General features: G+C 50.8%; 1 protein-coding gene across 5 annotated transcripts in view; it reads left to right on the top strand.

The window, feature by feature from the left end:
- The window catches only part of ttc29 (tetratricopeptide repeat domain 29), an 830,052-nt gene that overhangs the window by 343,781 nt on the left and 472,460 nt on the right, over window positions 1–13,811 (top strand). For all 5 annotated transcript variants that reach the window (XM_072496097.1, XM_072496099.1, XM_072496098.1 and 2 more), the window contains exon 8: window positions 6,795–6,886. In XM_072496097.1, coding sequence (XP_072352198.1) covers window positions 6,795–6,886 — 92 coding nt within the window. The remainder of the gene's footprint in view (window positions 1–6,794; window positions 6,887–13,811) is intronic.

Consider the following 13,811-nt stretch of genomic DNA (forward strand, 5'->3'; position numbering starts at 1 on the left):
ATATATATATATACAACAGCAGCAGCAGTACTCCCTTGCTGATCACTCTTCTTTGGCTGGTTCCATACTGGCCAGCTCTATTTATGCAGGGACTCTGCTAATGATTTCTCCGCCCCCCTCATTGGGGAAGCTTATACTCCCTAAGGATTGTGGGATTGCCATTGGTCCCCAGCCAGTGGTAAGCAGGCAGGTTATAACATCCCTCCCCCCCCCCCCCCCCAAAGTCCAAGGAATCCACCGCAGACCCTGGCGAAGGAGGGCATCTGACTCGTTTTGTCGCAGGCCGGACACCATTTGCACTAGGCGCTGGATCGGGCGGCGTGTAACGAAACGGAGAACGCCGCTTCAGTGATGAACGGCGTAACGGTTGTACATCCATGGCCCGTGGGACCGAGGACTCCCCCCTCTGAGGCATCCTGTGTCTCCATCTCGGAGTCGGAATCCACTGCTTCCGTCATCTCAGCGTCTCTATCTCCACGTGGTTCTGCAACGACCTGCGCAGGCTTTGAGTGCGGCGCCAGAAGAAGATCTGAGGAAAACTCTCCACTGTGTCTGGTCTCTCCGGCTGTAGACATGAGTTCTGGGGGCAGGTAATCTTTGGAAGAAACGGTCTTCAGGACCGAACGTGGGCTACATGCTTGCGCTGGAGACGGCCCTGGGCTTGCACCTGGTAAGAGATAGGGCCCATTCATCGAAAGATAATGCCAGAGACCCACTGGGCACCACCAGCAAAATTTCGAACGAACATTGGGTCACCGGGCACAAACTGCCGAATCGGCCGATGACGAGAAAAGCCATATCTCTGCCGTTCTTGAGTGCGGCGTACTTTTGCGCCAATGTCCGGGAAACCCATGCTAAGGCGGGTGCAAAGTCTCCGACCCATTAGGAGTTCTGCGGGAGCTACCCCAGTCACTGTATGTGGAGTGGTCCTGTATGATAACAAAAAGCGAGCCAGTCTCGTGTCCATAGAGCCGGAAGACTGCTTCTTTAAGACCCGTTTGAATGTCAGCACTGTGTGCTCCGTAAACCCATTGGAAGCCGGGTGGTATGGAGCGGTGCGGATGTGGCGTATGCCGTTCATCTTCATGAACCTCACAAACTCCTCACTTCTGAATGGAGTGCCGTTGTCTGTGACCAGCACCTCAGGGAGGCCATGCATACTGAAAGACAAACGCCTCTTTTTGATTGATGCGCAGGACGTTGTGTCTACCATCTTATGCACCTCTAGCCATTTAGACCGGGCATCGATTAATAGAAGGAACATTCCCAGTGATGTAGGGGCACGGCCGGCAGAAGCTTCTAATGCTCCTGGCAAATGGAGCAGTTTTGGGCCACCTTCTCAATGTCGGTGTCGAGACCTGCCCACCAGACATAACTCCGGGCCAACATTTTCATTTTGGTCACACCCGGATGTCCATTGTGCAAGTCCTTTAGTATCAGCTCCTGTCCTTTTTCCGGAACAATCACACGCGTCCCCCACAAGAGGATACCGTCTTCCACGCTAAATTCTGACAGCTTGGAGGAAAATGCCCACAACTTGCCTGGGAGCTGTCTATGTTGCCCACCATACAGGACTATGTGCCGAACCTTTGACAGGACTGGCTCCGTCTGGGTCCACTCACGGATCTGTGATGCCATGACAGGCAAGGAGTCCATAAAATATAGGGTTGCAACCACCTCACCGGTTGTGAGGGTCGACAAAGGCAATCGGCTCAGTGCATCGGCATTCGCTATCTGGGTCCCTGGTTTATGCTCCAGAGAATACTCGTCGGCAGCGAGCAACAAAGCCCAGCGCTGGATCCGTGCTGAAACAATGGGCGGTATTGGCTTATCCTCTCGGAAAAGTCCCAGCAGAGGCTTATGATCAATTACGATAGTGAAGTGGCGGTGGGGTACCCTCAATAATGACGCTTAGAGATTAAACTGTAAAGAAGGCTTTATTAGACTAATAACTATGCTACAGCAACTGAGACAAGGTACAATGAGGCTCATGCTGCAGCTTGCATATTGGTTCTGGTACCTGGACTTGGCCGGTGATGCCCTGCAATGCAATCCACAGAGGGGGTCATGCATCGTCGTCACCTTTTGTGCCCTGCACAACCCAGCTCTGAAGCGGGGGAAAGAAATGCCAGGAGAGGAGATGGAGGAGCAGAACGTCTCCTCTGATGAGGAGGATGCCAAAGGGGAGGAGGCTGAGGAGATCCTCAAGGGTGAGGATGTCAGCCGTGAGACAATGTCCAGACAAGGCAGAAGAGCTCAAGACATGAAGAATGACCACAATCTGTGATGCTTGCCCTGTACATTGTGGCAGACATCCTAATTCCTATTGAGGTACAAGCATGAATGATGTGTTCAGTCACTGTGAAGGAACACCATCCATGTGCTGTGAAGGAACACCATCCATGTGCTGGGAAGGTTTCATAAAGCATATGGAGGACGTCCTGGACTGACAGCCCTGCCTTTATCTTGTGCAGGAATGAGGTTTTCACTTCAGGGTGACAGGAAGGAGACATGGAAAAGGTGAAATCATTGTGAGTTTGTTTCCAGAGTGAATATTACCAACTGGTGATTTACACAGATGTCCATGCTGCGAAACTACAACTTCTTAAACTTCCTGTCCCCACCACTACATCTTGGTGCATCACCAACATCCACAGCAGAGTTGGAGGCAACCTGCAGTCTGCCATACCCTGTTGCCTATGACAACCTTCATAGGAATCCCCTCAAGGATTGAGACCTGGGGTCCCCCGGCCTGCTTTAGGGATCCTGCTGTGTTGCAGTGCTACCCTCCTTGACCTGTGAATCTGGAGCTGATGTAGTCACAGGAAGAGAGGATTCAGATCGGTGGGACATTCCCAGACTCTCCTGAGTGGGCTGCCCCTGTGTGTGCACCAGTTGATCCTGATCCATTTGGGTGCACGAGGCCCCCTGAATGCCTCTTTGAGATAGAGCAGCACCTGAAGTGAGCTTGAGAACCCCATTGTCCTCGAAGATGCCAGCAAGTCCCTCTACGATGGAGCCCATGTTCTGCAGAAGTGCAGGACAGTCTTGCATCAAGGTCTATAATGCCACCATACCAGTCTTGATCTCAGTGCAATTGCCTGTCGGTGCAATCACCTCAGTTTGAAATCAGATGGACCCTTCCATGGAGTGTTGCAATCTGAGGAGTGCAGCAGACATCCGTCCCGATTTTCCTTACCTTGCCTTTGGAGCTCCAGCAACTGAGGTATCAGCGAGTCCAGAGGCTGGCCATTTGACTGGAACTCAGCAGATTCCTGGCCTCCAGCAATCCTCCAAGTGCTGACACCCTGGGATGTCCCTGCCTCTGCTACTGTGGATCAGACAATGCGATGTGCTCAGCAGTTTGTGACCCTGAGATTGCTTTAAAACTAGATCTCACTGAGTTGTTTTCACTGTGCTGGCGGAAGGTGTGGATGAGCGCTGTGTCAGTTCTATTTCAGTCTCTGAGAGTTCATGGTCGATGCTGCTGTCAGAGCTGGTGTCGAGCGGCCTGAGAAGCAAGAGACATGTTTCACAACATGGTAGCCTGATGGATGGTATAGTGCTGGATCTTCACTTGGTTGAGCAGCACAGGACCGGTCCGTGTTCCCTCCGGCAAGTTGAACACTCTGTGTTCAAAGTCTATGAGAACCTTCAGTGCAGGCATCTCTCCACCAGTCTGGGATCTTTCCCTCTTGTTATGTCCCAGTTTGTCCTGCATGAAGACAGTTGGAGAGAGTGTCAGCAGGACACCTGCCAGGCCAGATGATAAGGATGCCTGGCACATGAGGATGGTGAGTGGGGCCATGGACTGGATGCGGATACAACCGTGGGGGAGATGATGGTGCGTGTGGGAGAGCGGGTGGTGGTGTCTCTTGAGCTGACATTGAGTGAGATCCCTGTGGATGTGTGGGCTCAGAATGATGAGAAGAGGTACTTACCCTGGCGGAACAGTCTGCTCACTGAGGCTGTCGTTGCTCCACACTAATTTTAAAAAAAATTTAGAGTACCCAATTCATTTTTCCAATTAAGGGCCAATTTAACGTGGCCAATCCACCTACCTTGCACATCTTTGGGTTGTGGGGACGAAACCCACGCAAACACGGGTAGAATGTGAAAATTCCACACGGGCAGTGACCCAGGGCCGAGGTCAAACCTGGGACCACGGCGCCGTGAGGCTGCAGTGCTACCCACAGGACCACCATGCTGCTTGCTCCACACTAATTTGTAGAGTCTGCCAAATACACTGGATAAAAGCGATCGAGCACAGCTTTCACGAAGGGTCATCTGGACTCGAAACGTTATCTCTTTTCTCTCCCTACAGATGCTGCCAGACCTGCTGAGATTTTCCAGCATTTTCTCTTTTGGCTGCAAAACACACTGGGCGCGATTCTCCGCTCCCGCGCCGGTTTGGAGAAACGCCTGGGTCGCCAAATTTTCCCACCGTGCCGGTCCGACGCCCTCCCGCGATTCACGGAAGCGGCCAGATCGGAACAATTGCGTTTTGCGCGGCGCGGTCCAGTGAATCGCCCGAGACAGCCAAAATGGCGATTCACCGGTACCCCTGCGATTCTCAGTGCCGGATGGGCCGAGCGGCCTGCCCAAAACGGCGGGTTCCCCCCCGGCACCTCCACACCTCATCGCTGCCGGCGGGAACAGCGCGGGAACGCTGGGGGGGCGGCCTGCGCGGGGGGAGGGGGTATCCTGCACCGGGGGGGTGGCCTCAAATGGGGTCTGGCCCATGATCGGTGCCCACCGATCGTCGGACCAGCCTCTCTGAAGGAGGACCTCCTTTCTTCCGCATGCGCGGGTGACGCCTGTTATGCACCGCTGGCCGCGTCATGTATACGGCGCTGCCTTTATGCGGCGCCAAGGCCTGGCACGCGTAAATGACGCGGCGCCACTCCTCGCCCATTATCGGGCCCTGAATCGGTCGGGTTAGGGGCCGTTTCGCGCCGTCGTGAACCTCGATGCCGCTCACGACGGCGCGAACACTCTGCCTCCTTTTCGGAGAATCCTGCCCACTGTTTTTTAAAACCACATCCTTGTCTATGGTGACATCAAAAGAGATGACTCTCCTGAAGTATGTACATTTCTAGATGAAATTAAGCTTGGTTCCCTTGATGACAATGCTTTGTGGTCTATAAGTTTCTTGGGGTGCAGCTTGAGGTATGAAGAGGATAATTAGAGATGGCCAATAAATTCTCGCTTATAGAATATATGCAATATATCCCCATATTTTGTGAACAAATACATTTTAGAAAGCAACAGAGAAGAGAAGTAAATGTTGAAAACATCTGCAGCTTGTCAAGCGGAGTGGGGTACGCAAGAAGCCAGAAGAGACAAAGAGGATTAGGTATGAAGAAACCTTTTGAGGCGACACCTTCAACATCGGCAGTGGCTATGACCTCTATCTAGTCCTTCTTATCTGAGCCCAGATTCACTCTTCGAGCAAGGAGATGGTGTACAAAGAAGTTCTTCCTCCATCAATAGCAGCCTGATGCCTTGTATTGTGTGCACTCCTTTCCAGTGAGAAAGAGCGATGTGTTTTGTGATAATCATGTAACTTATTTGGAGAATGTGGCTGTCATGGCGGAATAGCTGATGATGGAGTGATGGCTAAGTGAAGGTTGTGACAGTGATAAGTGTATGAATATAAAGAAAAGGAGGTTTAGTCAAGTGTGACGCTGTGATTGTAAGGCAGATCAGAGTGGCGAGCAGGGCAGTTTTCAAAGTGTTGTGAGTGTTGTAGGTACAGAAACTGTGGGTGGTGCAGCTTTGATCAGAAAGTATTCTACCACGCTTCTTATATACTGTCAAATTATTGATTTAGCTCTCGTGCTCTTGAGGTAATGCTCCTTGCATTGATGCATTCTGTAATCTCTTCCCGTTAATTCCTGAGTAGATTGCTGACAGGATCAGGGGAAAGGAACACTCTCCAGTGCCTCCAAAAAAAGCCTCTAGAATAGTATGAGAGGCCTTTGGTACCTACTCACTCCCTCTATCAGTTGGTTCTTCCTTCACCTATTCCACAATATTTTGAAGCCGCAATACACAATCCCTTTAAGAGATGCTGTCCGCCTTTAAGAAGTGTCATGAACTCCGAATATTGCATTTCCACCCCCCTGCCCAGTTAGGTATGAAGTTAATGAATATCATGGTGGCACTGGTTTCATCTATAAATTAGAATAATTTGCGAACAGCACTTATATTTGTTGGTCAGGTAGTTTGTTTCCTACCCTTAGTTTCTAGGCCTATGTGTTTTAGTTCTATAGGTTTAATTGATGTTCAGTAATACAGTTAATGCTAATATTGGAGTCATTTTATTAATGTTACTATTTATTTCAATCTCACAATATCTGAAGTGAAAAATAACTAAACTATCTCAAGGAGATCATTTAACTGAAACTGTCAACTGTGAATATAAATCTTATTAAACGGTTCCCTCTAAAGTTTCCTTAATATATCTTAAATTACATCATATTTAACTAGCATCTTTAGGACTCGATGACAGAAGCACTGAAAAATTGGGATAAAAGAAGATTAGCTGGATCATTGTGGATCTGAAATCTTCGTCAATTGCATTGGCCATTTGTAGCAATTTTATTAATCAATATCAAAGATTTACTTTAAAAGTAAACTATTCCTGTTCAATATCATTTTTTGTTCAGATAATATTTATAGACCCAGAAAATAAGTGAAAAATAGAATGTGCTCAAAAGTAATTCATTATTTTTGCTATTTCCTTCTTCACTGTATTATGCACAATTTCTGTCTCTTCCTCTCTGATTTAGTACTTGCAAATGTATTTGGAACTGTCCAATTCCATGGATGATGATATTGGCTTAGGCAAAACCTATGAAGCACTGGCTAAGGCCTTGATAAGGTAAGTTGCGTTTTGTCACTGGGAATTCATTCAACTGTGAAAAACTAAATTGTTTGAGGTATGTTGCCAAGCATTACCAGCATACTTAAATGTGAAGCTTTGCCCTTCTTGAATGACCCTTGCATGAAAGTTATCCAGTTATTTTCAAAACACATTTCAAAGACAGCATAAGGTTGGCAAATGTTAGATATTTTATCATAGCAAACATTGAGATGATACATTAGTTCCTGCCATTACATTTAATGTTTTACGGTTACATAACAAAATGTTTCAAATCCTTAAAATATTTTAGATTTCGATTCCAGTTTTAGAAATACATATATTATTCCTTCAAAATTATTTTCCATGCGCTTAACATTCTATCTGTTCATTTTGTTTTGGTCAGTCGGAGTTGATTAAGTGTTTTCCCACTGGGTAAAAGTGTTTTTTAGTTACAAATGTTTCCACAATACTATAACTCAAACATTATACATACTGCATTTATATTAAATGCAATTCAACAGTCCAGTAAGCATCACAATTTATTAAATTAAACTGGCTCTTTCTGAGATGAAAATTTGGAAATGACCAGAGAGAAAAAAATTAATTGGAAGTGTTTACATTAATTCATGAAATGAAGAAAGTCATTTAAATTTCCACCTGTCACCAGTCCCATTTTCGTCTTGCTAAAAGCTCTGGCCCTTAAACTTGGTGGCACAATTGGCAACCCCCCTGAGTGACTGTTTTCATCTCTGCTATATTTGATTTCTCCACACTGAACAAATGATTAAGTTTTCATGCATTGGTTCAGCCAAAACCTGTGTTCACTCAACCACATCCTTTATTGATTACTTCTACTGCAAACAGTAAGCTGTGTGTGATGTACATAATTGGACAGTTGTCAGGGGATGAGGGTGTTAAGAGTCCTGGTTCCCCAGCTGGAAATTGGAATCACCTTGATATACAAATAGTATGTGCTAGCTCCTCTCAACCTTGAGACTAGGGAAGCCTGTTTTCTGAGAAAATAAATTAACTCTTTAAAGCCTCCAATAGAAGTTTCTTAAAGTATGTGATATTTTCCTCAAATGAAACTTTAAAAATCAGTGCACAAGTTCTCCATGCTGCAGGGCTGAGCCATGTTTATTATCATAGTGTTAAGATTTTCTGCAAACTACACAAGAAACTGAATTAAGAATCGGCCCTGTGGAGTGTGGACAATATGTGATATGCATGTATGTTTTTGCATCCTATATGGATGCAATGTGAACAAAAAATTAGGATCTCTCGTTCAATCTACGAGAGAGGATGGTAAGTAACTTCGTCACTCATGAAATACAAAACAGCCAAAACCGCTTAGAGGAATTGTCTTGCCTTAAAATTACCCAAAGCACAACAGAGACCATTTCTTGGGCAAATATTTGCACACTTTCACAGCTATATTGAAGTGTTCATTTGTGTTCTAATAGCAAACACATCGTGGTGCTGGTTGCATTACCTTGAAAATTACTGTGAACAATGTTAATGATGAAAGCTTATGCACTCCTTGGAAGTTTGTCTCTCCAATTGCAAAGGAAATATTGAACTTAAATGGTTAAAGTCTCCATTAAAATAACAGAGAGAAAACTTATTTATGCTAAGCATTCATACAGTTAAAATAGTCATTGTACTTTCCAGGTTGTTGTTATCGGTTGTAGCAAAATATACCTTAAACATTGATTAAAAGCTGGGATTTTCTGATTTGATGAAATCTCATTTTCACTGGGAAGAAATATCTGCTTGCCATAACCATATACGCATGACTTTGGCCAATATTTTGTGGCCAAGGTCCTTTGTATATTTGGGTGGACTCACTGAACAGCTAAGGGGGAAAAATTAGCAATGATACTTCCCAGAATCCTCAGCCATATGAAAAGGAACAAAATAAAATATTTTCTGGCCTTTTAAAATTTATATGGCCCCTCTGCCACCATCGCAATTCTAGACAACGGTAACATTAGAAAGAGGAGTAGGCTTTTCAGCTCCTCCAAAAACCTAACCTTGTCTTAAAAGTTCGAATTGTCCTGGCACCCATAACCTTTGATTTTTACAAACCTTTGTGTGGAAATGTGCTTTCTGACTTTACTGCTCTATGGTTTGTCTGTACTTTCAAGATTATGCCCCTTGTTCATTCCCCCACCAGTAAAAGTTTATCTATCTAAACTATCAAAAATTTATATTATTTAAACACCTCGATCAGACTACCAGTATATCTTTTATATTGAAGGTGATATAAAGACCAAGGGCGTCATTCTCCGACCCCCCAGAGGGTCGGAGAATGGCCGTTGGCCGCCGTGAATCCCGCCCCCGCCCCCGCCGAAGTCTCCGAAGGGAGAAAAGTCGGCGGGGCGTTAATGGCGCCGCTGCCGCAGACAATGTCACGGGTCTGCGCAAGGCAGCCTATTTTCGGCCTGCCGATATTCTCCCTTCCGGATGGGCCGAAGTCCCGTCGACGTGATGACCGTTCACGTCGACGTGAATCAAACCTCCTTTTCATCGGCGTGACCCGGTGCTCCAGGCTCACGCCGACCAGCGAGGAGGTGAGTGACGGCCTGGGGGGTTGGCTCTGGGCAGGAAATGGCGTGGCCGCAGACTGATTGCGTGAGGAGAGGTGTGTCTCGGCTTGTGTGTGTGTGTGTGTGTGCAGCGGGGTGGGGGGGGGGGGGTGGTTAGAGTAGGCTGGGCTCCGGGGGAGTACCGGGAGGGGGTCCGTGCCGGGGTGGAGGTTGGGGGGAGTGTCCGTGCTGGGTTGGGGGTTGGGGGGGGTCCGTGCCGGGGTGGAGGTTGTGGGGGGTCCGTGCTGGGGTGGAGGTTGGGGAGGGGGTCCGTGCCGGGGTGGAGGTTGGGGGGGGGGTCGTGCCGGGGTGGAGGTTGGGGGGGGGGGGTCCGTGCCGGGGTGGAGGTTGGGGGGGGGCGTGCCGGGGTGGAGGTTGGGGGGGGGGTCCGTGCCGGGGTGGAGGTTGGGGGGGGGGGGTCCGTGCTGGGGTGGAGGTTGGGGAGGGGGTCCGTGCCGGGGTGGAGGTTGGGGGTTGGGGGGGGTCCGTGCCGGGGTGGAGGTTGGGGGGGGGGGGTCCGTGCTGGGGTGGAGGTTGGGGGTTGGGGAGGGGGTCCGTGCCGGGGTGGAGGTTGGGGGGGGGGGGGGGTCCGTGCCGGGGTGGAGGTTGGGGGGGGAACCGTGCTGGGGTGGAGGTTGGGGGTTGGGGGGGGTCCGTGCTGGGGTGGAGGTTGGGGAGGGGGTCCGTGCTGGGGTGGAGGTTGGGGAGGGGGTCCGTGCCGGGGTGGAGGTTGGGGGGGGGGTCCGTGCCGGTGTGGAGGTTGGGGGTTGGGGGGGTCCGTGCCGGGGTGGAGTTTGGGGAGGGGGTCCGTGCCGGGGTGGAGGTTGGGGGGGGGGGGATCCGTGCCGGGGTGGAGGTTGGGGGTTGGGGGGGGTCCGTGCCGAGGTGGAGGTTGGGGAGGGGGTCCGTGCCGAGGAGGGTGATGGGAGGGCAAATGAGTTGGTCCACCTGCCCAGGTGCCAGCCTCCAACAGTTGGACCCATGCGGTCGGTCCATGCCACCTGGCTGGGGGGAGGAGGGGATATGGGCAATGATGACATGTCGTCGTTCCCCTCCCCCCCCACCAGGCCGTCATGTTTTCAGACCATCCAGCGATGTTGGCCGCCGTGGTGGCAGCCGCTGATGTCTATGTTGCCCTGGATGAGGAGGAGGAGGAGCGTGCCAGAGATGCGGCGCAGGCTGACGCAGAGGGGCAGGCGGCAGCCGCCCAGGCTGGAGGGACACCTGACCGACAGGACGAGGAGGGGGAGGAGGACGTCGCGGCCCCACGGCAACGGAGGCACCCGAGGGCGCCCCGTGTGTACCGGCCCCGACAGTCATAACAGGACCTCACGGACCGGGAATACAGGAGGAGACTCCGGATGAGCCGGGAAACCGTGGCACACATCTGCCACCTGCTGGCACACCTGTCACCGCGTGGCACTGGCGGGGGACACCCTCTCCCCGTGTCCGTCAAGGTTACGGTGGCCGACTTCCGGGTGCGGCGATGACCAGCTGAGTCGCACGTTTCGGCAGCTCCCTGTGAAACGAACTTTTGGGCTCTTGATAGGAGCCCCAACGGCAATTTTGACGGCTAAAAACACTGTGCGGTAAACCAGAAGGGAATCCCCCCTGGATACGGATGGAAAAAGGAGGAGAGAGTGGCCAGATTGCAGTGGATCCTTTAGAACAGCGGCAAGGAAGGCAAGCAAAAACCAAGATGGGGCGGAAGGTGGCAGTTTAACATGGGGCCCTGAACAACAAGAGTTCTTGAAATGCTGTGTGGAAGAGATCAAAAAGGAAATGAAGAAAGAGCTGTTGGCCCCGATACTACAGGCGATCGAAGGGCTAAAGGAGGAACAAAAGACCCAGGAGCGGGAGCTTCGGGTCGTGAAGGCAAAGGCAGCCGAGAATGAGGACGATATACAGGGCCTGGTGGTGAAGACGGAGACGCAGGAGGCACATCAGAAACGATGTGTGAAAGGTTGGAGGCACTGGAAAACAACGCAAGGAGGAACAACCTGAGGATTCTTGGTCTTCCTGAAGGTGTGGAGGGAGCGGACGTCGGGGCATATGTGAGCACGATGCTGCACTCGTTAATGGGAGCGGAGGCCCCGGCGGGTCCGTTGGAAGTGGAGGGAGCATACCGAGTGATGGCGCGAGGACCGAGAGCAGGAGAAATTCCCAGAGCCATAGTGGTGAGATTCCTCCGTTTTAAGGATAGAGAAATGGTCCTTAGATGGGCGAAGAAAACTCGGAGCAGTAAATGGGAGAACGCGGTGATCCGCGTTTATCAAGACTGGAGTGCGGAGGTGGCGAGAAGGAGGGCGAGCTTTAATCGGGCCAAGGCGGTGCTTCATAAAAAGAAGATAAAATTTGGAATGCTGCAACCGGCAAGACTGTGGGTCACATATCGAGGGAGGCACCACTACTTTGAGACGGCGGATGAAGCGTGGACTTTTATTGTGGAAGAAAAACTGGTATGAGCGGGTTATTAAAAAGAACGTTCGAACAAAGTGGTGGGGCGAATGTGGGGGGCAAAGAGGGGTTTTATGTACTAATCCTGCGATGTGGTAACTTTTATCTCTCCCACAGGTGGTGATGGGGGGAGGAGGGGAGGTGGAGGAGATGGGGCGTTGGCCATTGGGGGCGGGGCCAAGGGAGAAGCGCGGGCTTGGTTCCCGCGCTATGATAATCATGGCGGGAATAGAGAAGCAGGAAGGAGGGGGCGTCGCACGGTGCGAGCCGAGGTCACGGGGGGAAGCCGAGGTCAGCCAGAGTTTGCTGACTTCTGGGAGCAACATGGGGGGAGTAATTACGCTAGCGGGGGATCTAGCGGGGGGGGGGGGGGGAGGGGGGAATTACTGGGTTGCTGCTGCTGGGGAGAGGGGGGAGCTGGTATGGGAGAGGATGGGCGGGGGGGCACCGCCTGGGGGAGATACAGCTGCGTGGGAACCGGGTGAGGAGCTGGAAAAAGGTGATGGCTAATCGACAAGGGGGGGGGGGTAGGAAGCCCCCCAACTCGGCTGATCACGTGGAACCTGAGAGGGCTGAACGGGCCGATAAAGAGGGCACGGGTACTCGCACACCTTAAGAAACTTAAGGCAGATGTGGTTATGTTACAGGAAACGCACCTGAAACTGATAGACCAGGTTAGGCTACGCAAAGGATGGGTGGGGCAGGTGTTCCATTCGGGGCTAGATGCGAAAAACAGGGGGGTGGCTATATTAGTGGGGAAGCGGGTAATGTTCGAGGCAAAGACTATAGTGGCGGATAACGGGGGCAGATACGTGATGGTGAGTGGCAAACTACAGGGGGAGACGGTGGTTTTGGTAAACGTATATGCCCCGAACTGGGATGATGCCAATTTTATGAGGCGGATGCTAGGACGCATTCCGGACCTAGAGATGGGAAAGCTGATAATGGGGGGAGATTTTAATACGGTGTTGGAACCAGGGCTGGATAGGTCGAAGTCCAGGACTGGAAGGAGGCCGGCAGCAGCCAAGGTACTTAAAGATTTTATGGAGCAGATGGGAGGTGTAGACCCGTGGAGATTTAGCAGACCTAGGAGTAAGGAGTTCTCGTTTTTCTCCTATGTCCATAAAGTCTACTCGCGAATAGACGTTTTTGTGCTGGGTAGGGCATTGATCCCGAAGGTGAGGGGAACGGAGTATACGGCTATAGCCATTTCGGATCACGCTCCACACTGGGTGGACTTGGAGATAGGGGAGGAAACAGGAGGGCGCCTTCCCTGGAGAATGGACATGGGACTAATGGCAGATGAGGGGGTGTGTCTAAGGGTGAGGGGGTGCATTGAAAAGTACTTGGAACTCAATGATAATGGGCAGGTCCAGGTGGGAGTGGTCTGGGTGGCGTTGAAGGCGGTGGTTAGAGGGGAGCTGATATCAATAAGGGCACATAAAGGGAAGCAGGAGAGTAAGGAACGGGAGCGGTTGCTGCAAGAACTTTTGAGGGTGGACAGACAATATGCGGAAGCACCGGAGGAGGGACTGTACAGGGAAAGGCAAAGGCTACATGTAGAATTTGACTTGCTGACTACAGGCACTGCAGAGGCATAATGGAGGAAGGCACAGGGTGTACAGTACGAATATGGGGAGAAGGCGAGCAGGTTGCTGGCACACCAATTGAGGAAAAGGGGAGCAGCGAGGGAAATAGGGGGAGTGAGGGATGAGGAAGGAGAGATGGAGCAGGGAGCGGAGAGAGTGAATGGAGTGTTCAAGACATTTTATAAAAAATTATATGAAGCTCAACCCCGGATGGGAGGGAGAGAATGATGGGCTTCTTGGATCGGCTGGAATTTCCCAAGGTGGAAGAGCAGGAAAGGGTGGGACTGGGAGCACAGATCGAGGTAGAAG

Source organism: Scyliorhinus torazame, chromosome 3 (assembly GCF_047496885.1).
Source record: "Scyliorhinus torazame isolate Kashiwa2021f chromosome 3, sScyTor2.1, whole genome shotgun sequence".
Taxonomy (NCBI): Eukaryota; Metazoa; Chordata; class Chondrichthyes; order Carcharhiniformes; family Scyliorhinidae; genus Scyliorhinus; species Scyliorhinus torazame.